The following is a 26,477-nucleotide window of genomic DNA, read 5'->3' on the forward strand; positions in this document are numbered from 1 at the left end:
AGATCAGAGTGCTGGTGAAGGACAGACTCGCGGGAGTCAGAAGAACAGAATCACAGGAGACTCTGAGCTACTGCTCTTGCTGTTGCTACAGAGCCTCACAAAGGATCATGTGTATATCTTGATCTTATATCAGTCATAAGTGAAAAATGGCGCTTTTTTTAAAAAAAACTGAATAGATTTCCTTCAGTCTAACAAGCTATTCCTGGGGCTGACATTTGAACAGTTTCTCTAAAGTTTAGTGGGTTTTATTTTATTAAAAAAAAAAAAAAAGGCAAGCAATTCCTTAAAGTGTTAGTGTGAAAATTGTGGATTATGGAAATGCTCTGAAACCTGCACATATTGTAAAGGAATGTGGGGAGCTCTGCTGCGGTGGGAGAAGCTGTGAGGGGTCTGGAGCTCCATCCCAGAGAGATGGCTCAGGCTGCCTGGGGATCAGGGAGTGCTATGAAGGAAAGAAGGAGACTCTTCACTTCATTTAAATTGTATTTAAGGGTTTGCTTTCTTAACTGGTAGATTACTGAGCCCATCCAGTTTTCTGATCCAGTGTTTAACCCCTTCTGGTCCTTAGATCTAGTGACTGAACTAATCTTTTCTTTGTCTCACCTGTTTCCTTTCTTATTGCAACCCAGGAAGAACGCTTTTATGTGGTTTTTAAGCACTGAAACTTTACCTGGCTTCTGGCTACATTTGGGAGAGACCTTGGAGAGATTCCTTGGAGACCTAACACTGTGAAATATTTCACAGTATGCTTGTCAAATACTGCTATTCCAGATAATAAAGCAAGGGGGGGAATTCAACTTCCTAGTGGATCCAAAGGAAAGCCACGTGCCATTGTGCTGTGGTAGTTCTTCTGCATGGGTACAGAAGAGTTGCATTTCCAGGTCACTGGTCCTGATAAAAGCCTGATGAGGGACTGCTGGCAGCAGTGTTTAAGCATGGAGGATTTACACCCAGTGGTGTTGGCAAAGTGTGGGGGAGACCCAGAGAGGTTGGCTGGTACCCAGAGCTGAGCCTGAGCACTCACCGCTGACAGGAAGGTGACTGCTGGTGGGACAACCTCCACAGAGCGTTTGCTGCTGGCAGGTCAGCCTAGCAGGAAGGCTGTTTTCTGGGAGATTAGATAACTGCCTGACACTCTGTCCCTGCACTGCCTTTCGTGGGAAAGGATATGCAATGTTAAATAATGAAGGCAGAGTGGCAAAACTCTTGAAACTACCTGTTTTTCAGGTGGAGATTGGGGCATACTCCTTACATCAAGGAGGATGCCAACTCTCTTGGCCCTGAAGGTTTGCCTCCCTTTTTTGCTCTTGTGTCATGGTAGAACTGGCTGAAGTTGCTTGTTGCATGTGTGCTTTGTGTGTCACATTGGAAGTCTTCTCTGATCTAGAAAAAAGCAGGCAGGCTTTGTCTTGGGTGTTTAAGACTTGTGCTGGTGATAAAACCCCCAGGTTCTTCAAACTCTTTGAATTCAATTGCCTGCTGTGCAGCATGTGCACGACTGAGAGCTAATGGAAGTATAAACCACCGTGGTGCACATCTTCCCTGTGACTGATGATCCCTGTGGGCTGCTTTCTCCAAAGCTGTGCACCCAGTGCTGAGAAGGGGTTGGAGCATGCCCTTGTCAGATCATTTAATTCTGCTTCTCCAGGTGGAGAGTTTTGCCCAACCCTACTCCCCTAGTATTTCTTTTCCCCCATGATGAAAAGCATACAGAACCGTGGCTGCACCCGAGCTCAGAGCTGCACACAGGCAGCGTGGGCACACATAATGAAGGAGAGCTGTTTCCTTTGTTCGTGACTGAGCTATGCATGCGTGTGTAAATCTGAATGACCTTTCTTCTTTTCCTAGGCATAACGTGGGGCAAAGTGGTGTCTCTCTATGCTGTGGCAGCCGGGCTGGCCGTGGACTGTGTGCGACATGCACAGCCAGCCATGGTTCACACCATCGTGGACTGCCTGGGGGAGTTTGTCCGCAAGACCTTGGTGACGTGGCTGAAAAGGAGAGGAGGCTGGGTAAGAGATGCTATCTGATCAAGCTTGTTTCTGCACATGCAGAGCAGAAAATATCCCCTTTAATGAAAGTAAGAGTGCCCCCACTGCACCTTTATGCAGAAAAACATCAAATGAGATTCTTTTCCACAGCCCTGTGGCCACCACCATCCTACTTCCACTTGTGCTAGGCTCCATATGGCTCTGTTACTGCCTCGTGGTCCTGTGCTAGACAACATCAGCTGTTCTGGTCCTCAGCTTCCTGTGTAGCTGTGCCAGGCTAATTCAGTCCTGACCCACCAGGGCCTCTTCTGTTTCTGACCTGAACATCTCTGGAGCTGCTAGCCACCCATAGTGGGAGACTATAAATAGGAGTATATGTCTTGGGCAGCTGTTATCTAGAAACTGAAAAAAATGAAGCCTGCCAATTGATTTCCCTTTCTCCCGCCCCACAGTTCCCCAAGTCCAAGCTTAGTATATTGATGTGACTTGCCACCATAAGGAATTTTAGAGGGATATTAAACCCTGGCAGTTTGTGCCATTCCCTGACCTGACCCTGATGATGCCCCATGAATAATTTCTTCTGATGTAGCTCAAATTGTTGTGCACTTATGCTTTGAAGGGCACTCATAACACCCATCCATGGTGAGGGAGGGCTTGTGGCTGTGTCGCTGGCCTGCTCTGAAACAGAGCACCTAAGGCTGCTCTGCATCGGAGTGTGGCTTTAAGCATCTGGTTTCTTTGTTTTTCTCTATACCCAATGGAAAATACAATGTTCTTGTGGAGGATGATTCAGGGTAAGAGCTTTGGTGCTGTGGAATAGCCAGACAGTGACCTCCCTCCCTCTCACCTCTAGTAAAAGAGACTGAGAGGAGTGCTTGGCTGTGTTTGCAGGGTGCAGCTGGGTGATGTGTGTACGTACCAGGGGCTCTGTGCCTGTCGGGCAGGGCTAGAGACACTCCTTGGGGTGATACAGCCGAGAGCACTGTGCTGTACTGCCTGGAGCTAAATATTGCTGTATGTCACCACTGAGCTCCTGGGACATCTTGTTCCCAAGCCATGGATCCTTTCCGGACTGAGCCACAGTGGCAAAGTTCCCTCTTTCCAAAAAGTGGTATTTATTCCTGAGCGTCAGGAAATGGTCGGGCTCCCCGCCTCACGCAGACCCAGAGAGAGGGGGCATGACTATTTCCAAACTGAGAATAGTTCCTCTGTGCTGAGGGTCCCCAAGCGTGCCCGTAACTGATTCAGTCACTTAGTTTCTCCAGGAGTGAAGGCATCTTTTTTGATGGATGGCAACTGGAAAAGTAGTGCTGTTCTGATTTTGGATCCCTTGCATTCACTAAGTGTTACTGCCACTTAATTCATCCCTGCCCTCTCTAAAACTGTGTGACCTTGAGGCCGAGTCAGGGAACTCTTTGGTTGGGCTGGAAAGTAAGGTTTGAGCTGAATGCCCTGATATGTTTCATTTTGCGTCTGCACCAATAATCGTGCTGAGACAGGTGAAGAGGATGTCCTGGGAAAGTGACTGATTAAGTAGTGCTGTTTCTGCCTGTGAAATCCCTGCCTCAGTGCCACTGGAGTCTTACTTTAACTGGGTACCTATAGACCTGGTTGAATTGTATTCTCTAAAACAATATTTCCCTTGGAAAAAAATCCAGTTTCATTAAAATTGAAATGTTGCATAGGAATATGTCTCCTCCTAGTCTCCAACTAATTTTTTTCCTTGTTTTGGTAAAACATGCATGTTCTGATGAGTTATCATCTGTTTTAATTTTTTATTACATTATCAGAGTTCAAAACAGGGTGTTTTGATGGTTCCAAATGGATATTTTTTGAAAGTTTGTTGTATAGCAAACAAGCCACAAAACCCCTCCCCTGCCCAGAAGTGGTTCTTTGCAGCTGAGGAGGTAGGTCCTGTCCACTGCTAGCTCCTTCTGCTGATCATCCCTCTTCGGACAGCCAGCACGTTTCTGTTGGAGTTGCTGAAACGTGCTGCTTGCTCTTGGGGTCTGGCCCTAAGGAAGGGAAGCCAGTCTCACTGCCTGCGATCAGACAGAATTACCCTAAAAGCTGCTGGGTCGTGCTGATTACAGCCTGTCTCCAGTACCCTTTTCAGCAACTTTGGGCTGCAACAAGGAGATATTTTCCCTCTGGAAATGAGTGGGTTCCTTCAGTCTGGGGAAAGGCTGCTCTTCCTCTTGCCATCCTGTGCCGCGCTTCCCTGAACGTTCTTCCTCTTGATCTCAGGACTGCAGCATGGAATTTCCCAGCCTTGTTCACTAACGGGCCAGACGAAACAGCTCTGTAGTGGGGACCCTTTCAGCTGCTGCCTGACCGAGCTGGTTGTTAGTTTGTCTTGGCGTGGAGTCCTTGTTTCCCCTGTGCACATGGCCCCGTCTCTTAACGCATCGGCTCAGGCTGAGGCTGCCAAGAGGAACTGGTGTGCTCCGAGCGCCTTTCAGAAAAGCCACTGTGGAGATCTTGGAAAGGGCTTGGAAAGTCTCCACCCAGGAGTAGGTTCCCCTACGGCTTTCACAGGGTGGAGGAAGACCCTACTGCCCAAAGCTTGACCCAAAACAAACCTCTTAGGAGAAAAAAGAAACTTTTATCCCTTTGAGGCATCATCTCTCCCTGGGGAGAGATTGCAGTCTCAGTCATGGCTTTACACTAGAACAAAAAATTTTTGTTGTTGGTTTTTTTTTTTTAGCAGCTGTTACATACATTTGCTACAGAGCAGAGCATGCAACTTGAACTTGTTTGAATAATTAACAGGTGAAGATCAAACTGCCATTGCAACAGTTTATCAATGCCTCGCAAGACTCAAAGACCCATTTTATTAAGTAGCTTTGAAACTTTCAATTCCAGTGCCTTATCAGGTATGCTTTATTTAGATAACAATAGCTAAGGCAGTTGTTAAACAGCTGAGCGATTTTGTTTATCTGAGCAAGCACCATACAAATTTGTAAGGGCTTTTGACTGCTGGTCCTCTTGGTTAGCCAGAGTGAGGTCATTGCCTTTGGTAGGGCATAGCACAGCTTGAAGGAGTTCACACTTTCTCATGTTAACCCTCTGCAGCTATAATCAACCTGGTATGCATATTTAGGCCGCCTTCTGGCTCACGTGGGGCTCTAAAGCCTTAGGTTTCTTACTGATCAGCTACCCTAATATCTGAATACATGTTCAGGCAGGTACCTGCACATCATGACTTCTCTTGACTAAAGAAACAGCTTGACTGTTTTTTAGGGACATGCTGGTCCCTGAAATCGGACAAGACTTTTAAAAAATGCAAATAGGGTGGGTTTGCTAAGCCATCACAGAAACCCTTTAGTCAGACCCATTTTACTTTCCTCCACAATAAAGTACCTATAAACACTGACACTATGTTGCAGTATCTTCTGTTATGTGCTACCCTGGCTGCTTGCTACGTTTGCTTGTGCTTTTACAGGCGGCAGCATTTCCACACCTTGGTGCTCAGCCTCAGGAGCACCCCACGTGCTGACTCAGCTTCCTCCTGTCATCCTGTTTCTTCCCATCCCCGAGTGCCTGTATTCATTCCTCCTGCAATCTCTACTCATCAGTTACTTGTGGGCTCAGCGTCTCCTAATGCTTCCTGGGGAACAGCAGTGCAGGGTGATTCAACGTGCCAGCCTTTCAGAGTTCCTTGTGAGGGAGGAGCTGCTGGAACTGCGTGGGTGGCTGTTGGGGCTGCTGTCAACAGACCTTTGGTCTGTCGATGACGATGGAGTCGGTTAGCATGGCTGTACTCACTAACCAGACACAGGGATTTGTCCTTTCAGTCCCCTTTTTGTTTTCTTCTAATCATTACCAGGGTTGGTCAGGCGAGGCTCACCCATGCCTTGAACACGTGGAAATACTGGAAAAGTTTATTGGAATATCTGGCAGCTCTCATGTCCTGTTTTTTGGGGAGGAACATCTCAGGGTTGAGAGTCTGACTTCCCTCTGCTTGGTCAATGAGAGACTGGTGTTAGAAGGCAAACTTTGAAGGCTGCCGAGCTAAGCTTGTAAAGAAAAAGCTTTTGGGGCTGCTGAATATTTGCCTTCCTTGTGACCTGATTCCTGTTGCTGTTTCTGAAAACTGCGTCAAGTTGATGTGCTAACATTGCTCCCTCTGTTACAGAACTACACTCCCCGTCTCCTTGTGCTAGGCTGAAGTTTAACCACAAACTCAATTGTATTGCTGGCAGAACTTTAATTTGTTTCCCCCACGAAAAGATGCAGTTTTTTTATCTACCTCAGTCCTGTTCAGTTTACCCTCCGGATATTTTCCACCTTTTCCTCCCGATGCCAGCTGAGATCCTGTCTTCATGAATTTGCTGGATTGTTGTTATTTTTTATTCATTGCAGGCCAGCTTCTATTCTTGTTAATACTTGAAACCAGCTGCCCAAGCGATCTTTAAATCAGGCCCACGCGTCTGGGAGGCATCTCTGCCAGCATACATATTTCCACAAACAAAGCTTGCATTGCTTTAGATTTAAATTGGGGGTTGGTTTGCTTGAAGGAGTTCCAAATAAAACATTAAGACAAGAGAAAAAGTGCAAGCAATTTGAGCTGATATTAAACAGGACAACTTCTGGGAAGCATCTTGCTTTGCAGAAAAGGATGAGAATACTGATATTGCCAAAGCTTCCTAGCCATTTTGAAAAGGGGAAGAAAGTTTCTTTTATTTATCTATTCAAAATTGAAAATGCTTGACAATCTTTCTGTAGCATTTCTTTCCTCAGGGGTAGCTGAAAAGGGGGATGCTCTGCCCTGTTGATGCAGAATGAAGAAAATGTATTTCACAGAGCTCTTAAACCTGAGTTAATGACTTGTGGTGCGTGGAAGTGTCAGAGCAAGTGTTTGTGGCTGCTGCCGGTGTGGTGGCAGCGGAGGTGGCATGGTGCTGCGGGGCCGGGAGGGTGCCGCAGGGGCTGATGTGGTTCTGGGTATCTCCTTCTGATGATCTCTGTTCCCTCCTCATCAGGCAGACATCACAAAATGCGTGGTGAATACTGACCCCAGCCTTCGCTCCCACTGGCTTGTGGCTGCTGTTTGCAGCTTTGGTCACTTCCTCAAGGCCATCTTCTTCGTCCTGCTGCCCGAGAGATGAGTCCCAGTTGCCAAGCGCAGTCCCCCACCCCATCTCCTCCCCCACTCCAGAAGCAGTGGTGATGGCGATCTCTGAAGATGAGGAAGAGGAGGACTGGACCAAACAGCTTGTTCTTCTCCCCCTTCAGCTGGGACCAGACGATCAACCACAGTCTCCTTTTGCAGCCACAGGATCCTCTCTCACCCTTAGTCCTTTCAAGAGCCTTGTTTCCCCGGGTGACTCGGGCGCCCTGATTGCAGCTGCCTGCAGCGGGGCTGCCAGGCGTCTGTCCCTTCGGCCGTGTGGCATGCGTCTGCTGGTGCCAGAGGGGAGGGGGAAGGGGGTATTATTTGAAATGGGATAGAAGATAGGAGAGGGGGAGAGTCCCTCCTTTGCTCTACGTTAGTCCTCAGGCTTGCCTTGTGTTGGTTCTTGTCGTTACATCTGTGCTTAAAGTCCATCTCCTCCTTTATACCTGACTGACTTGCCCACAGCATGGTGGAGGAGATAGATAATGCAGCTGTGGATTTTTAACGTGATTAAAAAAAACAAACAACATACTGATGTCAGATGCTTCTCCCCAACACATTTTGGAAACCGGGCTGAGTGGCTGTGAGAGGGGCAGGACTAGAGGGCAGCTGCATGTCATACCGTTCCCGGGTGTATTTTGTTGGTCCCTCTTGCTGTGCTCACACGCAGTTTCAAACGGCAGCGCCTTCAAGCAACAACTGGGGACTGAATTTCATAACAAAGAAAAGTGTTTCTTCTGCTGAGATTTTGTCAGAGGTAAGCATGTCAGTAGGAAAGGCTGGGGGGCATGGGAAGGAATTAGGGAAACAGTAAGTGAACTGTCTGGTGTTACGAAGGGGGAAAGCTGTGTCAAAAGTAGCTAATTTACATTTCTCCTTTAATGTCTTTGGAAGTACAACTCGTGGTCTTCTTTGTGGCAAACAATAAAAGAAAATAGGTGGTGTTTCACTATTACAAAGGGTATTGTATTTGTTTCCAGAGTTAAAAATTCCAAAAAAGGCCAGAACAGTGCAGAGACAAACACTCAGGCCGTGCTAAAAATACTTCAGCTTTTCCCATGGTAGAACATGTTAACATGTTAAAACTACAACTCGCCGGGTTCAGGCTGGGAATTTAACTCATGTTGTTACCATGTCAGAAACGTGCCATTTTCACAGGCAGGAGCGGGGCCTCGCTGCCGTACACGGGGGAAGGATGGGGAGCCTCTTCTCCAGCAGAGCCTGGTGGCAGACACCCTGCTCAGTGCCTTTCTACCAAGAGTGTGGTGTTGTGGCAGAACGCTCTTCTGGATTAAAAACCTGTGGCATCATAGAGTTGTTGCTGTTTGTTTGGGTTGAGTTTTTTTCCTGATTTCCCTACCGTGTCCTGTGTTTAGAGGGACTTCACTATTTCCATCCAGAAGTTACAAATGGGTTTGAGAATAAAGCAAAGCTTTTTTCTATATACAGCTTTTCAGTTATATCTATGCGACAGGGTTCTGGGAGCAGTTAGTAATGCTGTGCTCTGACAAGCAGAACCATTGGCAGAGGACACGTAGGTGGTGACACCCTTTCACAGTCCTGCTTTTGAGTGGGCAAACCCTTTGCACTTCTGCTGATGCCTTGACGTATGGGTACTGGCCCCAGCATTACCTGTAGTACTACACCCGCAGGGAAGAGTGCATTACCAGCTCAGTCTAGTGGTACTTTTTCATTAGTAAAGTAATTCTTGTGGAGAAAAATCCTTAAAAGAGATACCACCACCCCCTTCACTCCCAGTCCCCCATCAAAAACACTCACTGAGAAGGAGAAAATCTCCCCTTCCATATGGAAGCTGCGTGCTGCCTCTGATGGTGTCTGTGGCTATGCTCTTAAAAGTTGGGGGGGGTGTTATACCAACATTTTTGTGTGTGTAAAGCTTGCAGCAGTTCCCCAAATAAAACCAAATTGCCATTTTTTTTTTCTTCCTGACATAGTTATATCAGCATTAGGAGTTTTGCTGGAACCTCTTCCCCTTGAGATTTTCTTCCTTAGATTCCCGATAGGTCTGGCTATGGAAACGTAGCCCAGGTGCAGCGTTCGTGGTGAGCCATCGGCTTTGAGCAGCACAGAGGGGATCCCCTCTCATCGGCAAGAGATGCAGTAAAAGCCCTATAGCTCATTGCAGGAGGGTGCAGCTTCGTTGTCTTAAAGGAGCTTATGAAAAGTAGACTTTGGATTTCTGGAAATACCCTGGTTGTGTGTAAGCTTTGACTTGGACAGTTTTGTGGCTGGTAAAGTCCAGCTTCCCTTATTGCACCAAGTGTTTTACCAAGTGTGAGTTACTGGAGCCAGGACAGTCAAACACTGGCACTGTAAAAACCTTTTTCAATTTAGATGTTGTTTTGAAATGTAATACTTAAGGCTATGACTGCTTTTTCAGTAAACAAGTGATACCTGAGGGACTATTGAGGATCGTAAAGAGTTAAATGCACCGATTAAGTGAGTTTAACAAAAAGATAATGATAAGCCAAATAAAGCAGCATGGCTGGAAAGGAATGTGCGTGGGTGGGGAGGGGGTTACTCAGGCAGGCAGGCAAAGACACAGTCTGGAAACTGCTGATAATGAGGAGGTGGTGGAACTCACCGTAAACAGGTTTCACACTTCCCTGGATTTTGTCTTTCTTGTTGGATTTGTTAGCCCCACAGTGCAGGTACCCCAGCTGAACAGGGTGCTGCTTGTCTTGCGCTTACTGTTAAACCAGGAGGATACTTTTACCCTTCTCACTCCTTCTGCAGTAACCACACTGGCACCAGTCTGGCTGCCAAAATCAGCAGCAAACAGAATTGTGCACACCGCTGTGCGTTTGAGAAGCAACAGCCATGAGCCTGATTCAGCCAAGTATTTATGTTGCATTCCGCTTTAGTTGTAATATTTAGGCATTTCAGAGTACTTCCAGAGGTTCTTTACAATCTCAACGGTTCTGTGATTTCTCTTTTCCCCTCTTCTCTTTTGGCCGGTCCTACCTGATGGGAGACATGAGGGTTGGTTGTTTATCACCCTAATAAACATTCTCCTTTGGTATGATTGGTGAAGGTCCCAGGAGTGTGTCTAACTTACTTAGCTGTTAAAGAAAACCAAGAATGTAAATACCGCGGTTAGTACTATTACGCTGCTTCATATCAAAGGCCTGTTGTTCCTCTTCAAGCATCAACACCTGAAATCCCTCAAACTAGCTGTCTCTTGTTTTGTTTTTGTTTTGTTTTGTTTTCCCCAGTGTTCCCAATTACCTGCTTAGAGAAAATGCTTGCAGTGAAAGTCACCTTTTTTTTTTTTTTTAAATTGTTTTGCTCACATTGAATGCCCTACGTGAGACTTACCTATGCACAAGCTGTCTTGGGCAGTTGCTCCCTGTCCCCAGTCACCTTCCAGTCCACTGCTCAGTTTCATCCCCTTTTGCTAAAGGGCAGCGGTCATCACAGGGGCACAGGAGAGACCTCCAAAACGTGGCTGCTGGTTCACCCTGTCAAGCAGCAGTCACTCTGCACATGTCAAATCCAACCAAGCTTTTGCTGGCTCCTGCCTTGCTGTCACACCAGAACAGGCTGGGGGTGTAGGCAGAAGGGGAGGCTGTTGCAGCGGGGACCTGGTGGAGGGGTGGGAGATGCCAGGGAGGAAGGGAAAAAGGATTGGACATGGGGAAATGGTATCTTAAATATTTTAGTGAATGTGGAGCATTTTGCAGATGAGAGCGGCCTGTGTGTTATTACAGAGGGGAATGTCAAGGTTGGAGAGTTGAGCCTGCAGGAATCTGAGCTTCAACACTCCTTTGTTCACAGAACTTGCTCCTGTAAGAATTATCTTTGTCCCCACTCCACTGTTGGCGCTGTCTTCATTTTCTGTTTCTTTGTCATATACCTACATTCAGTCAATGGAAATATTTGCAATATCCAGAGGTAAGGAGCAGAAAAGCTGTCTCTGCTTAGGTATTTCAATGACAAGTATTTGAGCAATAATTATCGTGTCCTAGACGTGACATTGCTTCAACCACAGCCTTGCTTGCACTTCTCCTTTGTCAAACATTGGCAGTCGGTTCACCTTCTTCAAAGCAAGTAGAGAAACTGAAGTGGTCTGAGTCTTGCAGCAGATGTCATTTGTGTTCCTGCACTGCCTTTTCTCCTGTAAATGGAAAGAAAACAATTTGTGAAGCCCTTAATTTATCAGACTTGCATCTGTATTATATACTGAAGTATGGAACAATAGTGTCAGGCAGCGACGCTGAGGTTTCCTGGAAAATTGCAATACCAAACTTCCTCATTTTCAAACTTGTTTAGACCCTGAGGAAAAGCTCTGCCTATTATTTTTTTTTATTCTTTTAATGTGCAGAGTCTGCAAGGGGTTTTTTTTGGTGCACAATTAAACTGAATGTGAAGCAGGTTTCAAGTCCCTTACATGGCTTCCTGAAAAGATGAGGCCCCTAAGGCATTCCGATGGCTTCACCAAGAGCCTTCTTGATGTGGCTCCCATCAACATATGGCTCCTCAAATTTCTTTACTGTTGTTGTTTTTTAAAATCTAGTATTTATAATTTTTATAGGCGTACATTTGCCACAGATTAATTATTCTCTTAGGGCAACATGAAAACAATGTGTGTTACTAATTTAAATACAAGAAAACAGCAGTTTAATGTACTGCTGGCGGAGTCTATAAATCTCTTCTTCTTCAAGTGGTTTGACAGACAGAGTTTAAATACTCCCTCAGAAAAGCCTGTAACCTCTTTAACTCTAAACATTTTGACCCACTGGGATTACAGTCCCCTAGCACAGCTAAACAGAGTGATCCTTGGTTGAACTTTACACTGTCATTGAGGACCTGGAAGTGCATTGCACGTTCAACCCGAGTCTGTGGGAAATAGAGTGCTCCTGGGTCAATCACACGACATGTCTAGGCAAGGTCAGATGGAAAAAAAAAAGCTTCCCCTCTTACAGAGAAGGCCAAAAAAAAGGTGTTGGGATGAGAATTTCCAGCTTCCTTGCAAGCATATTTCAGAGCTTTAGCTCAGAAAAATCTTCATCACTTTTCTCTGCCCATAGACCAGCTCAGACTAGAGCTTCTCTTCTCCATTACTGCAGGAAGACTTGATGATACACCTCTACTTGTGTTGAATACTGAATTGTGAAGCTAAGCTCAGAAAAAAAGCCCTGAAGAGATCAATCTCCTGTTGTTTAAAATTTCCACTTCTGTCCCTATCTCATGACCTTCACTCATACTTTTGTTAAGCTCTGTGTTTAAGCAAGATAAGGTGTGTTTTCTACCTCCGGAGCACCCCCATCCCCTGCTGGGAAGGGACTTGCGTTGGGCTTCGGTCAACTGAAGGGCAACTGGTTTGAACTTGGGAGGACTATGGGCAGTACTGAGGACCTTCATCATCGCTAATCTGATGGGAACTAAGAGGACTGGCTCCTTGGCAGGATCAGCCCCACAATAGCTCTGCCTGTCCTGCAGCACAAAGTCCTCCCTCCCAGTATCTCTCCTGACTTTCATTAGGTAGCATTAGGCTGGAGTTCCTGCAGCCCGTCCCTGTGATGCAGAACCTTTCTTCTGATGTTCCATGACACGGCCCAGGTAACCATCCAATAAAGCCACCCAATGGTTGAACTTGAAGCCCTCTCAGCATCTGGGTGTCACCTTTTTGCTGTGGAGACGTGGAGCTGCACAGTGGCTGCCACAGGGGCAGTTTGTTCCCTTTTCCACCAGAAATGAAGGGGATTAAAAACAAAAAAAAAAACCCTCCCCCAAATCCTAAGCATTTTATTTTATCTCCTTGGTACTTCAAAAGAAAAATTAAATCAATTAGCTGCTAGAACATACTTTGCGCCAGTTCCTCAGCCAGAAGAGGGCCAGACTGCCCTTTTTAAGCCTGGTGAGTTTCTGCCAACAAAATCCCTTGCCTGCACTGTCAGGCTTTCCATCTCGATGCTTTAAGTGTAGTTTTGCTGCCAGAGCTCTGGGGGACAGGTCTCTGACCCCCCCTGCCTAGCTGACCCAGCAGGTTGTTTTCTCTCCCAGTGAAGGCAACCCTTTCCCAAATGTCTGTGCTACAGCAGTAGAGTGCAACCCTGACCAGCATTGTACCCCCCGTGACGGCCCCCGTGTTACTAGAGGTGACAGCATGCATTTATACAGGGTGGAAAAGGAGAAAGCATAACTGGCATTTGAATGGGAGCAAACAATCCCAAAAGTGTTGTGTTACGTTGTGTTCAGAGCCTCTCCTGCCCATTGCAAGGGTTTGGGTGCCCACTGTTGGTTCCCATTGGGACTCACTGGGCCAATGTGGGCCGTGAGCCTGCCATCTGTGGGTAGTGGTAGATTATTTGAAGCTGGGAAAAGATGCTTTGAATGCCTGTGGCCTTGGTTTTCATGGTGTAACTGGAGAAGGAGAACAGCACTGTCCTGGGTTGAGAGACACGGGACTAACTTTTCTTCTAATGCTGAGGAAAATTGCATTTCTAGAAGACTCTAGTGTCTGAATTTGTGAAAATATTTACTTTATAGCCAGCCAGGCTCTGTGGGATTCAAGGTCTTAGTGTTTTTGAGCCTCGCAGGTGCAGGGACAAGGAGGAGCAAGGCCTGGGCGTTTGACCCAGGCTGCCCAACAGGATTATTTCATACCATGAACGTCACATTCAATATAAATTAGAAAAGTTCGCTGCGTAGCTCTCTCTCCCTTGATGGCGGTGGGTCCAGACAACTCCTTGCCCCGGTGCTGGACCCCTGAGGCCTTCCCTTCCTCCTGAAGCCGTTGCGTTCGCAGTGTCCGCCATTTGCTGTCCCTGCTGGGAGTGCACGGCTCCCCCCTGATAGAATTGGCTGAGTATAATTCCTGTATCTTATATCAGTATTGGGATTAATACAGGTTCTTTAGTATTATTGTTAATTATTTCATCTTAGTCTATTAAATCTATTTATATTTCAACCCTTGTGTTTCCTTGTGTTCCCTGATTCCCCTTTCTGGGTGGGGAGGGGTCATCGGGTGATAGAATAATTGTCAAAATGACAATAGATTGTTATGGGTTTTCTCACCATGACAAGCACTACTAAAAATTCTTCCATGTTCAATCTAACATTTTGTCTCTGAGCGAGAGAAAAGGGTTCAAAAAGTGAAGCCAAGGCTGTATATTATTACAAGCAATAAACCTAATGGAGTCTGTACCTAAGCTAGATCTGAATTATGAGGCCCCGTAGCACATCAGTGGAAAGATTGCACAGCAGCTTTGCTTAGATCTGAGCAGTTGGCGGGCCAGTGTCCAAGCTGGACAGGACAGCCTGGTGTCCAAAGGGCTGGCTGGAGGCTCAGGGAGATGCTCTGGACCAGGTGACATCTTCAAGGCACCCTTCAAAACCGGGCAGGCTCTCTGCAAGCTGCAGGGCTGTGCCAGGGTAAGACATTGTGGTAAGAGCATCTGGCAAGAGCAGACTTGAAGACTGAGGTTGTGCCTGCAGCCCCGGGGTGGGAGGGCAGAGTGCTGACATCCGTCGGGAGGGCTCGATGGGTGACATGTCCCCCTCCCTCTTAGGCTGAAAAATGTTGAACCTGTGTGAGTGAAAGCTCAGGTATAGTTTCTAACAGTTTGCAAAGTGGAGGAGAGCTGGGTTGGAGCTCCTAGTGCTCAGTCTCGGGCTCAGCACATGTTGTAAGCCTGCCCTTAGCCTGCTGGCAGAGCTGGCAGAGAGGTTGCCCCATCGGCTTTAGGCTTCAGCTCCAGTTCTGGAGCTGGAAGAGAAGGAGCATACAACTATCCGCGTGATGGGTACAGCAGCTCCCCGAGCGGCTGCTGCGGAGACAAGGCAGCTTGGCACCCACCTCAGGGATTTGGCCCTTTGGGTCGTTGTTGCCCATTGTGCCAAGGAGCTGTTTGTATTTGCTGTCTCCTGGGGCAAACACAGCACCAGGGCTGGGCAGAAACAAAGTCTTGGGGACACCAGCAGCCTGAACTGACAATGTGCTAAGATTAATTTGCAGTGATTTAAATCAGTCCATTTCGAAGCACTGAAGGAAAGGAGAAGGAAAAGCCGTAAGGAGAGCAGTGTGGTCCAAGAGTGTCCTTGGATTCAGAATATACTTTCCAAAATCCAGTTATCTTGTAGACATGGCTTCTAGCTAAGAAACGTTTGTTGACTGCAGATATGTATGTCTGCAGACATAAAAATTTCAATCAGCCCCTCTTTTGAAGGGAAGAAGAGCAGCTGAGAAAACATTTGCCCTTTTTCAAAGAGCTTTATTTATGTTAGGATCAGAGTGATTCAGCACGGAGGCACCAGCCAGGCCTGGAGGCAATGCTGCACTTTCCTTAGAAGAGGGGGTTGAGGATTATATCAAAAGTGGAATTTAATCCTGCTATATTTCACTTAAAAGATTTAGAAAAGTGCCTCCAGTTTTACTTGAGCAACTTCTCCAAGGACAGCGATGACCTCAGGCTTTGATGGAGTGAAATACTGGGTCTCAAGGAAACATTTTGAGGGGTAGCTGTGGTCAGCTGGAGAACAGGAGGAGGCTTCTCATGCTTTCAGTCTCTTCCCCAGTCTCCCCTGGCTGCAGGTGGCCCCTGGCTGATGTCTCTGCAGGGCTGCGAGGCAGCATGGTGCCTGTTGCTGGTGGCTGTAGGATGCCAGTGCAGCCCACGTTGCGTGGGTGTGGGGAGGGCTGGAGAGGCAACAGCAAGAGTAGCAGGACTGCATGCAAATGCCATTTTCTGCTGCATTTCCTGGCCTTTCCTGTGACTAGTGATGAACTAGCTACGCAGGAAAAGGCAGGTTATAAAGGACACCCAAGCCACTGCAGTGGCTGGTTGCCATATGGGTGCCAACGGGGGACAACAGCCTCTAAGCATGACCAGTTGCTTTCTGTCCCCCCCACCTTATCTGACACAAAGTCCCCATCCCTCATCAGAGATCCTTTCGTTTGCCTTCAAGTTTGAGGCACTTGGCAAACCTGGCGTGTGGGGCTGGGCAGGGGCAAGACAGAAGAGCTGGTTTTTCAGCAGCACCCAGAGGCTTCACACAACCCTGCAGCACATCCCACCTTCTCATGAGCCCCATGCCACCTCTGCATGGCAAAAGGTGGTGGAGCAAGCAGGTCCTTCAAAGCACCCAGGGGAGACGTTTTACCGTAGAAGGCGGGACAGTATATCAGCGTGGAAGAGCTGACTCACATTTATACCCAGGATTAATCTGAAAGGCTCTTCCGCGCTATCGTTGCTGTATGGGATTGCTGCACTGATGTCTTGTGTGATGCTCCCCTGCATTTTAAGGCTTGTGTGCGGTGCTGAATCCTGACACCTCCACACAGCTCTGTGCCTGCCACCAACTCACTGCAGCTGCAGCTTCATCTGGTCTTCATCACACCACATAACTGTAGGGTTAGGGGGTTAGGACAGTTTATCTGCTAGAAACTGTTACCTGGTTGCTGTGAAACTCCTGAGATTTTTTTTTATTTATTTTTTTTGCCAGCCTTGGCCCAGTTGTCTTTTGATTGTCTCCCAGTGCCACCAGTGACTGACAGCATCTTCTCATTCTCTTCTGAGCAGCTTCGCAACATGCCTGGTCCAACCTCTTGGTCTAAGGCTCCTGGCCACCCAAGGGACATGCAAAGGCAGATGAACCCATGCAGCCTGGCTCTGAGAGCCTGGGGTGGATAGCAATATAGCTCCTGAGCATGGATTTTGCTGGAGCATGAGAGGCAGAGAGCGCAGAATTTAACCTGCCCCGTAAGATGGGTAGGTTTAAGGGGGCAGTACTACCTGCCGGCCCCTGCCCTAAAAGTCTGGCGTGATAAAGAGCAGCAGCCTCTCCTGGGGAGATGCAGCTCCACTGGAGGAGCCGGGGAAGAGCCTGGGTCCTGCAGACCTCTCGCACACGGGGCCGTGTTCCTGCAGACCTCTCACACACACCACTGTCCTGGTGCCGTGGGGAAGGCAGCAGCAGCATCAGTGCAAGTTGGGGAAGTGCTTGGTCTCTGACGGAGGTGTACGTACCTACATGGCACAGACAAATGGGATTTACAGGCGCCAGCTTCCTGGCCTTACTTTCCAAGAGCAGGATCGGCAGGAGTGCACAGAAGATTGAGAAAAACAGCTCGAAAGAGTGAAAACATTTGAAAACGTGCCTGTTCTCCAGGCACTCCTGGGAGAACATAAACAGAGTGTTTGGAAAAAAACCCCGACACCTTCCTCTCCCCATTTAGTAACGGCTCAACCTGCTGAAAATATGTCATTTGACTTAAAAAGCAGTCTGGGAACCTAAACATCGCCCACATCTGTGCAGCTCCAGTGTCTTGGAGCCAGTCCTAAAGCCTGCAGGCAGGAAGGCAGGCAGTTGTCTGTCTTTGCTTCCCAGGCAGCAGCAGTGATGCTGCGTAAACCCACCCACAGTGAGATGGTCCATTTTCTTTTATGATGTTTGTAGTTAAGAGCTCCGGTTCCCTGGTGATGTGTGTCCTATAAAACATTTTTAAAAAAAGCCATTAAATAAAGGAGGCACCGTCACCACTCTTGAAAAACAAAACAAACCAGAAAAAAAAATGCACACCAGAAGGAAGCAAAGTTGGGCTGCCTTTCCAGGCTCGGGACACTACTTCTGCAGGTGCAAATGTTTATGACCATCTATTTGTGAGCACAGTTGGAGCTGTGGAACAGAGTTACCACCCTGACATTATCTGCACAAACTCGATCCCTCAATTAAATCTGGGGTTTGTGGCCTTTGAACGTCAGCTGCCCCACTTTCCCAGCCAGCGAGGTGCTCGAGAAAGCAAAGCAGGTGTAAGAACAGACTTTTGCCTGCTTTTGATAATGCCCCCCTAGCTTTTCTTCCTGCTTTTCTCTGCCACCACAACCTCAAGCCCCGCTGCTGGCGCTCCAGCTGTGCTCTCCAGCTGTGCTCTCACCCCCCATGTGGACGCTGGCAGTGGCAGCAGCTCTCCCAGCTCTCCCCATGGCAGACCTGTGCAGCAGCTGGGCTGTTGCGTGCCTCTGTGCGTAGGCACCATCATAGTTAGGAAAAGGGAATAAAAAGCATTACAGTTAGTATCCAGACACAGTATGCTTTCAGTAGGTGAGACTCCATGCTGTCCTGAAGAAATAGGTCCAGAACTGCTTGTCTGCTTGCTGCGTACTCTTCCTTAGTCTCCCTTAAATTTGCCTGGAAAATCCCCATAGTGGGGCAGCGTGGCCAGGCTGTGGAAGAGAAGAGCAGAGCTTTGGGACCCTCCACCCATGACCCTTGCTGTCGGAAATCCAGGCAGGCTACAGGCTATGAAAACATGCAGCTTTTGCTCCAAAAAGACTTGATATGACTCAGAATCATAGAATGGTTAGAGTTGAAAGGGACCTTAAAGATCACGGAGTTCCACTCCCCCTGCCCTGGGCAGGGACACCTCCCACTACAGCAGGTTGCTCAAAGCCCCATCCAGCCTGGTCTTGGTGGTGATTAGACTCATCCGGTGATTAGACGAGGGAGAGGAATCCCAGGGCAGATTTGCTCCTGCTGTGCGGGGTTATGCAAGCCGTAGGTGGGCTGCTCCTCCTGCCTTTCCCACAGACCCCTTGGTGGCTGCCTTTCAAGAGGAGAAAAGCCACCAGCAGCGAGACCTGGGGCAGCCTCCCCCAGGGAGACAGGCAGCACGGGCAGAGCCCAGCTGCCCTGAAGGCCCTTAGTGAAACTCTGTAGTAGTGCGATTCATTTTAAATCAACAGTGCAACTCCAGAGAAACCTCCACAGCAGTTTTTTTCATAAACCAGACACAACTGGCGTAGTTTCTTTAATACGTTTCACTTGTAAAGAACCAAAACGCCATAATTAAAAGACATAACTTATTTTATTGTCTTTGGCCCTGACTGGGTTAGAACATTTCTCAACACAGATGATGCCAAGGGAATTTAGGACCCTCGATTTGAAGTTAGCAAGAGCTTTGAGCCTCAAGGAGCTGCTGATCTTATCGGGCTGGCTTGGCCACCCCTTCTTTGCCAGACCTTTCTTCAGACACATACAGACAATTCAAGGCAAAGAAGTGTCTGCAATGCCTCAAAACTGGCTTTGCTGTGTCACCCCGAGCTGCTATTGCATAAGAAGAAATAACAGGGACAGCCAGCAAGGTTCAGAGCTGGTAGCAAGATCAGAGCTGCCAGCCTGGACCAGCCGCCACCAGTGGGACTCGGGCCAGGAGCAACATGTGAATGCCCTGGAAAGTCAACCAGCTGCCAAAAGCTTTCAAAGGCTCAGGGACCTTTGTGTGTGGGGAGTGAGCGTGAGGGAAGCACAAGATAATCCCGCTGATCAACCATGGGAAACTGCACGAAAAGCTTGAGAATCTCTGAAATTCGGGAAATTTTTTTAAGGTCTGCCAGAGTTATTCAGTAACAGCTGTGATTGCCTTTGAAAGCCAGATCCAAAGTCCAGCAAAAAGCTAAACAGAATTAAAAAATCCATACCAAATAATAAAAAATAAAATCCATACCCGTAAAAGTGTGACTACATTTCTATAGCTCTCTGATCAGACAAGGAGGCGGAGCTTGTTCTTGTCCTGTAGGACACACAACTCCCATGTGTCCTACAGGAAAGCAATCTGCAGGGAATTTTATTGTTTTCATTTTTTCAGAGACGCAACTTATTAAAAAATACACCAATGACCCCAAAAAGTTGTTTATTAAGTGGAAGGACTTGTTTGCGGAGCAGAAGTGGAAGGGCTGGGAGACAGCCAAATGGAGAGAGTCATTCTCCAAATGAAGAGAGCAACGGGTGAGATGGGGAAGCCTGGGTCTCGTGCAAACCAAGCAGCTACACCTCCCGACACACGGGCAGGTGAGCACGAGCGTGTCCCAGGGAGGGCTGCAGCTGGACACCCCCACCCTCCCTCAACGTTGAGTCCTTCCAGCAGACCAGCACTGATGAATGCCCTCAGTTGCTCTATGAGGGTATTGAGACCCATTCTCCTGTTCTCTTCCTGCCACTGACAATGGCTGGATGGGGTCAAAGACGTGGTTTGACCCCCCGAAGACAGGGTTTGGGCCGGACAGTTCTTTGGCCTGGCTCAGCATGTCAATCCTTGCTTTAAAGAGACCTCCTCATCTTGTAATTCACAAAATAGCTTCTGAAGACTGTTGTGGAGAAGATAAGCAAGGATTTCCTAGGGCTTCTCAAGGCAATGTGTAATTAGATCTAAACCTGTGCCTGAAAGTTCTTTCTCTTGCAGTAACTCAGATGAAATCCTTACTCTCATTCAAGGCGCCACATCCAGACAGTGGTACATTCTCCTCGTTTAGGAGACACAAAAAGAAGACTTTGCTGAAGTTAGGTTGCTCTTTGATCTTTCCAAGGCTGCAGCAGAAGAAACCACCCGTCACAGCAGTGTGGAGGCTCTTGGCAGTGTCACAATGTGGGCAGGATCTATAATGGGGAACCTGCTATATGGGTCACACCAAACACTCTTGGATGGAAAGGCTGTAATGGGGGATTAAAACCACCACAGCCTCACCTTGTCAGGACCACAAGCTCTATCCTGCATCACAGAATCAAACATGGTGAATGCTGACGAGTTTAAATGGGATATTAAACCTGACCCTGCTTAGAAGGAGCGGCTGGCCAAATATGACCCTAGCAATAGAACTGTAGACCCAGGAGCCCATGAACCAAGGCATGCACCTCTCAATTTGTACCACAGGCTCAACTGTGGCCAACTCACAGGAGCAGTGGGAAGATGCAGTGCTCTCTTTGTTTGTGTCCCTCCCAGGAAAGCAGAGTAGGGTACAACAAAGGTGATGTGCATGTCACCTATTGTCTGCCATCTCAAAGACTCCAACCTCTATTTGGCTGCAATTCCTGCTACACATGGTATTTTTTTGTTTTACAAGCTATTTCTGGAAATACCAACCTGTCATTTCAGGAGAGGAGAAATGCACCCCGCTCCCCCCATGTCTCCAGCAAATAGTATTCTGATTTACTGTGACCAGAAAGCTACTGAGCCAAATGCTCCTGGCAAAGGCATGCAGCCAGTCCTGGAAAGGTGGGGCTTTGGACATGAGGTTGTTAGTGCCAGAAAGGGCACACTGAACCCACTGACGAGATACAGGCATCAACCCTTCAGAGCAGCCCAGTAATTTTCCAGATCATATTGAAAACAGCACTAGAGAACAATGATCACACTGCTTTTATTGCTGCACCAATGGGTCAGGAGGACACTGGGCTGCTCCCAAGGCACTGATGGTGGCCACATTACTTGTGTCAGGTTTGACATGGATGAATCTACAGTTTTGGTGCTTTGCTTCGCTGGTGTCTGGCTGGATGCATGAAATCAGGTTACAAAAAAATGCTGTAGGTGCTGCAAATACCCCACAGCACTTAGCCTGGTCTTGTCTCAGAGGAAATGCTATTTTATTTAAACACATCATCATTCATAGTGCTTAGATAATGAAAGCAGGATTAAAAGAAAAAGCTCCATGTCTGAATGCACCAGTGCTTTAGGCAACAGGAGAAAAATATTTCAAGGATGGAAGATATAAACGTGCAAAAAAAAGTCCCCTTTTTTGTACAGCTAATGCTTGTAGCCAGCCTTAGCTATTTATGTTCAGGCCCAAGGTTGTCCATAGCCCCTGAGTCTCTTGAGCAGCTGGTGGAGGAGGGCCCTTGGGCAGCCCGACCTTTCACTGACACAGGGGCTGCGCTTTGTCTCAAATACTCCCTTTTCTCAATGCTTTTTTTTTTTTTTTTTTTTTTTTTGTGGAAGGGTGGAAAAAAAAAAAAAAAAAAAAAAAAAAAAAAAAAAAAAAGTTCTAGGAAAAATATTAAACCCTTTTTTTTTTTTTTTTTTTTTTTTTTTTAGTGGCAAGGCTGGCCTTTTCCATCTGTTACTTGCTGGAGGCAATAGCAGAACAGATTTCTTTCTTTCACCTCAAAACCAAAGATTTTGGCAAAATAGTTGACCATTCTCCAGCAGCCCTTACAGCTGAGTGTTTGGTACAACATACAACAACCATACAACAGCTGATAAATGTTGCATATGAGTAAAAGTGACTTTGTAGTGCCACAGTACTGCCCAGGTCTCTGCTAATGAGGGTGATGCTTAGATGCGCTAATAGGGGCTGGATGCCTCCATACCCTGCTGGCCTGGGCTTACTCTACTACTGTGTCATTATTATTTTCTTATTCAAGAATATTTTTGCTTTTCACCTTATTCCTCTTAGCATTTCCATCTCTGTGTCCTTCTGCAGGAAAGGAGCCAGAGGCAACTTCGGAGCTGCTGCTGCTCAATCTGTGTCCAGGACTCCCTCGCGCAAGAGCAGTTTCTATACGTGTCTCTGCTACGGGACTGAGATGTGCCTACTGGGAATGGGGGCCAGTGCCAGTCCCCTTGGCTCCATGACCCGCTTTGGGACTGGGGATACGTCATATGGTCAGCTGTCACCCCAACGGTAATGGGATAAAGGTGCAAGAGACCCAAGAAGAACTTGTCCAAGGGGCTTGCCCAGGTGCTGCCATGTGGCAAACAAGTTACCCATTACTGAAACATTCAGAGCCCAAAAGTGGAAATAGTAAGTTTTCTGTGTGAACTAAGGTGTAATAATCCTGCAAAATCAATGTCTTCTAAAGGCTTGACAGCTCAGGTCCAGCATGGAGTGCCTCTGCAGCCGATTTATTCACTTGGGAAACTGGAAGCAAGGTGGGGGGAAGCACCATGAAGACACGCTGTTAAGGAGGAATTTGGGTGCCTGCAGCTGCTGCAGGCTCCCCGGGGGGCAAATACCCGTTACTCCACCTATTTGGCTTTGCCTGTACGTGAAGGATGTCTCCTCCTAGCCATGGCCACCTAATGTTACCGGGGGGAGGAAGGAGCTGTACCGGTGGTGCAGAACTATCGCGTAGCTGGGGGGAGTCCATCCGAGCCCATGAGCTATGCGGCTGGTGAAGCCAGGGGTCCTGTGTTGTGGTGGGACTGTCCTGAGTCCAATGCGGGATCAATGTCCATAATGCTTCTTCAGTGCATAGGGTATTTGAGGGTAGAAGTGCCTGGCAGTGAGGTGGAAGCATCTCCATGACTTTGGGAGGAGAGAGGTTTCTACCTCTACGCAGTCTCCTGTGTTCCTTAAAGCCATTTTTCGGTTTGGAGATGTATCTCCCCAGAAATAACAAAAAAAAAGAAAGAAGGTCTTTAAAAAGTAGCCACTATTCAAAAGTTGCAGGGGTGAATTGACAGACAGAGCATGGTTGCTGGAGCTTTGTTTCCTTTGGAAACCAGGCTAAAAATATCCCATTCCTGGCTGACAGCTTCCTCACAAGCAGCAGCACGCAGTGGGAATGCAGGGCATCTCCTCTGCAGCCTGTCTTTTGGCTAATCTGTGCAACAATGCCCACTGGATTGAAGCTGAGGAATCACAGAATCATAGAATGGTTTGGGTTGTAAGGGACCTTGAGGAACATCCAGCCCCACCCCCTGCCCTGGGCAGGGACACCTCCCACCAGACCAGGTTTCTCCAAGCCCCCTCCAACCTGGCCTTGACCCCCTCCAGGGATGGGGCAGCCACAGCTTCTCGGGGCAACCTGGGCCAGGCTCTCACCCCCCTCACACCAGACAAGTTCTTCCCCACATCTCAGCTCCATCTCCCCTCTTTCAGTGTCAAACCCTTCCCCTTCCTCCTCGGACTCCCCTCCCTGATCCAGAGTCCCTCCCCATCTCTCCTGGAGCCCCTTGAGGGACTGGAAGGGGCTCTAAGGTCTCCCTGGAGCCTTCTCTTTTCCAGGCTGAACCCCCCCAACTCTCTCAGCCCCCCCTCCCAGCAGAGGGGCTCCAGCCCTCCCAGCATCTCTGTGACCTCCTCTGGCCCCGCTCCAACAGCTCCATGTCCTTCTGCTGTTGGTGGCCCCAGAGCTGGAGGCAGCCCTGGGGGGGTGTGTCTCCCCAGAGCGGAGCAGAGGGGCAGAATCCCCCCCTGGCCCTGCTGGCCACGGGGCTGGGGATGCAGCCCAGGGTGTGGGGGCTTTCTGGTCTGCCAGCTCACATTGCTGGGGTGTGTGGAGCTTCTGATCCACCAACACCCCCAAGTCCTTCTTCTCAGGGCTGCTCTTCAGCCATTCTCCCCCCAGCCTGGATTTGTGCTTGAGACTGCCCTGACCCGTTTTATCTTTCAAAGCCTGTCACTGACTCTATTTGTTCAAGCAATAGCCAAGCCGTGCTTTGATACTTGGCACCTGATTTTTGCACTGAGAAAGTCCAGGTGATGCCATTCCTTGTGGTGATGCCATTCTGGCAGCTTTGGGACTGCTGTGAGATACATGTGATACCCACAGAGCTCCCTTCCAACACCTCTGTTGCTTGTACCATACTACTTTTCACCATATAAAGCCTCAGGCTTCCAATGTGATCACCTTGCTGATCCTGGCCACTTATGATTCTTCCATGACAAAGGTTTTAAAGAGATGTGGGCACGCTTTTAGGCTAGCTGCCTGCAGGTGTGCAGCCTAGGACATGTTTCAATGCTGCTGCAAACAATCAGCAGTTTTAAAGAAAAATTAACTTATCAGGCCAGTTCTTGTCAAATCTTCTCATCTGGTGAATGAAATATGTTTACTTTATTGCTTTAAAAAAAAATATATAAAAGAATACACCTCTGGACTTAGTTGAGCATGGGCTTCTCCGTGTAAGAGGTGTGCACTTCTTCCAGGTACTGGAGAGCTGTGTTGCAGGGATGGTGTGAGAGCCAGGTGCCCAGCATCCAGGCGAGGGGCTCCACCAGGGTTCAGCTGGGGAGTCTCCGTGGCAGAGAGAAAAGAAACAGAGGAATAGAATTCAGGGGTCTGTGCTCTGCAGCTTACTGTGAGCTGCTTACAGCGGGGTGGAAGTGAGCATGAGGCACCTCAGAAATGCTTTTTGGGGGCTCTGTCAACTCCAGACTACAAGGGGAGATGGGGAACTGAGAGCAGGCATGGAAAGTAGGTCTAGCTTCACGTGTGCTCTTGGGCTCACACTGGACACGAGACAAGCTTCCAAAAGACCCATATCTGACTCCTGTCCCCAATACTGATTTAAGAAGAAAAGTTCACGCATGCTGAGAAGTCAAAAGCCTCAAGGTAAGGAACTAAGCTCCAATTTGCAGCAAGAGATCTAATACTGTGGGTGAAAAGGGCCGGTCATGCCAAGCGGTGGGAATAATGTGGGAGTTGCTGTGTCCGGTCTCCAGATGGAGGCTGGATAACACCAGGGTGCAGGCAGGTTGAAGCCCGAAGGGAGCAGCAAGCTGTTCTCTTGTGTGTTGCTTTTAGAGAAACAACCAGGCTGTGTCTGGCAGAGTGACAAGGAATGACAAGGCTCCTTCTTTAATGACTCATTTCAGAAGAACAGCTTTGGTAAGCAACAATTTTGCACTTCGCTGTGATTTCAGAGGGTGTGAACTAAAAAAAAAAAAAAAAAGAAAAAAAAAAGAATGAATTGAGCCTGTCTGAGAACAGAGCCCACAGGGGTGCAGGCTCAGCCTGATGCTGCAAGCCAGGAGGGGGACATGCTGCTGCCCGTGTGCCACAGGGAAGGCCAGCACATGCAGAAATGGAAGTGCCTGCAGCAAAAGGTTGGCTCCATAACATGTTGTCAAAGCGGTGGCTGGGATTTCAGCGTGGCTGTAAGGATGTCCTCTCACCTGCTATGTGACTCATCCTGGTGATCTCATTCAGTAAAACTAGGAGGGTGCTACCAGCCTGGCTGGGCTGAAGGGCAGGGCTACAGCTGCACTGGGAGATGCTGACCTGAAAAGGTGATGCTGCTCGCGAAAATGTGCAGTATGAGCTTCACAGCATTCGGTTGTGGACTTCGAATCGGGCTGGGAGGGAGCCCCTGTTTGGGGTACCAAGGTGGAGAAGTAGAAACTTCCATTGTTTCCACCCTTCCCAGGTAATCATGTTTCATTAACCTGCAGTGCTCTGATTGAAGCCACAAGAGCTTCAGAACAGGATCTCATGGGCCTCTCTGCATGTCATTGCCTTCCACCTCTACTGGGAATATCCCCAGCATCACCACCTTATTTTCTGGTGCTGTAAAAAGCATCTGTACAGTGAGTGATCACTGAGAACAAAAGAATGAAAGATTGCCGTGGGAAGCACTGGCATTCCGGTTTTTTTTCAAAGAAAGACTGTTTTCTTTCTACTTCCACCTTGGAAGCAAGCGATTTTGAGGCCCAAGAAAGTACCATCAACCTTTTTGTTTGCTCCCTCCATACATTGTTTATCAGCCTTCTCTGAGCAGTTCAGGAGCTGAAGACTAGCTTCGGGAAGGGTAGCTGAGGCTGCAGCCTGGGCTGCTGCTGCCCTCTCCTGGGTCCGAGGCAGCCAAAAAGCCAACAGCTGATTTTTTTTTTTTTTTTTTTTTTTTGTGT

General features: G+C 48.0%; 1 protein-coding gene across 3 annotated transcripts in view; it reads left to right on the forward strand.

Annotated features, from left to right (window-relative positions):
- BOK (BCL2-related ovarian killer) overlaps positions 1-22,872 on the forward strand; it is a 33,325-nt gene extending 10,453 nt beyond the window's left edge. Inside the window, exons 4-6 of one of the 3 annotated variants that reach the window (XR_001414210.1) lie at positions 1,849-2,012; positions 6,977-7,867; positions 22,329-22,872. Coding sequence is in view for 2 of the 3 variants with exons in the window: in XM_014963039.1 (XP_014818525.1) it covers positions 1,849-2,012; positions 6,977-7,102 (290 nt within the window). In the remaining variant the exon portion in view is untranslated. Of the gene's footprint in view, positions 1-1,848; positions 2,013-6,976; positions 8,066-22,328 lie in introns of those variants that run through there. The other 2 variants (XM_014963039.1, XM_014963040.1) reach the window with 2 other exon arrangements.
- The last annotated feature ends 3,605 nt before the right edge of the window (positions 22,873-26,477 follow it).

Source organism: Calidris pugnax, unplaced genomic scaffold, assembly GCF_001431845.1.
Source record: "Calidris pugnax isolate Ruff unplaced genomic scaffold, ASM143184v1 scaffold1156, whole genome shotgun sequence".
NCBI classification, from domain to species: domain Eukaryota; kingdom Metazoa; phylum Chordata; class Aves; order Charadriiformes; family Scolopacidae; genus Calidris; species Calidris pugnax.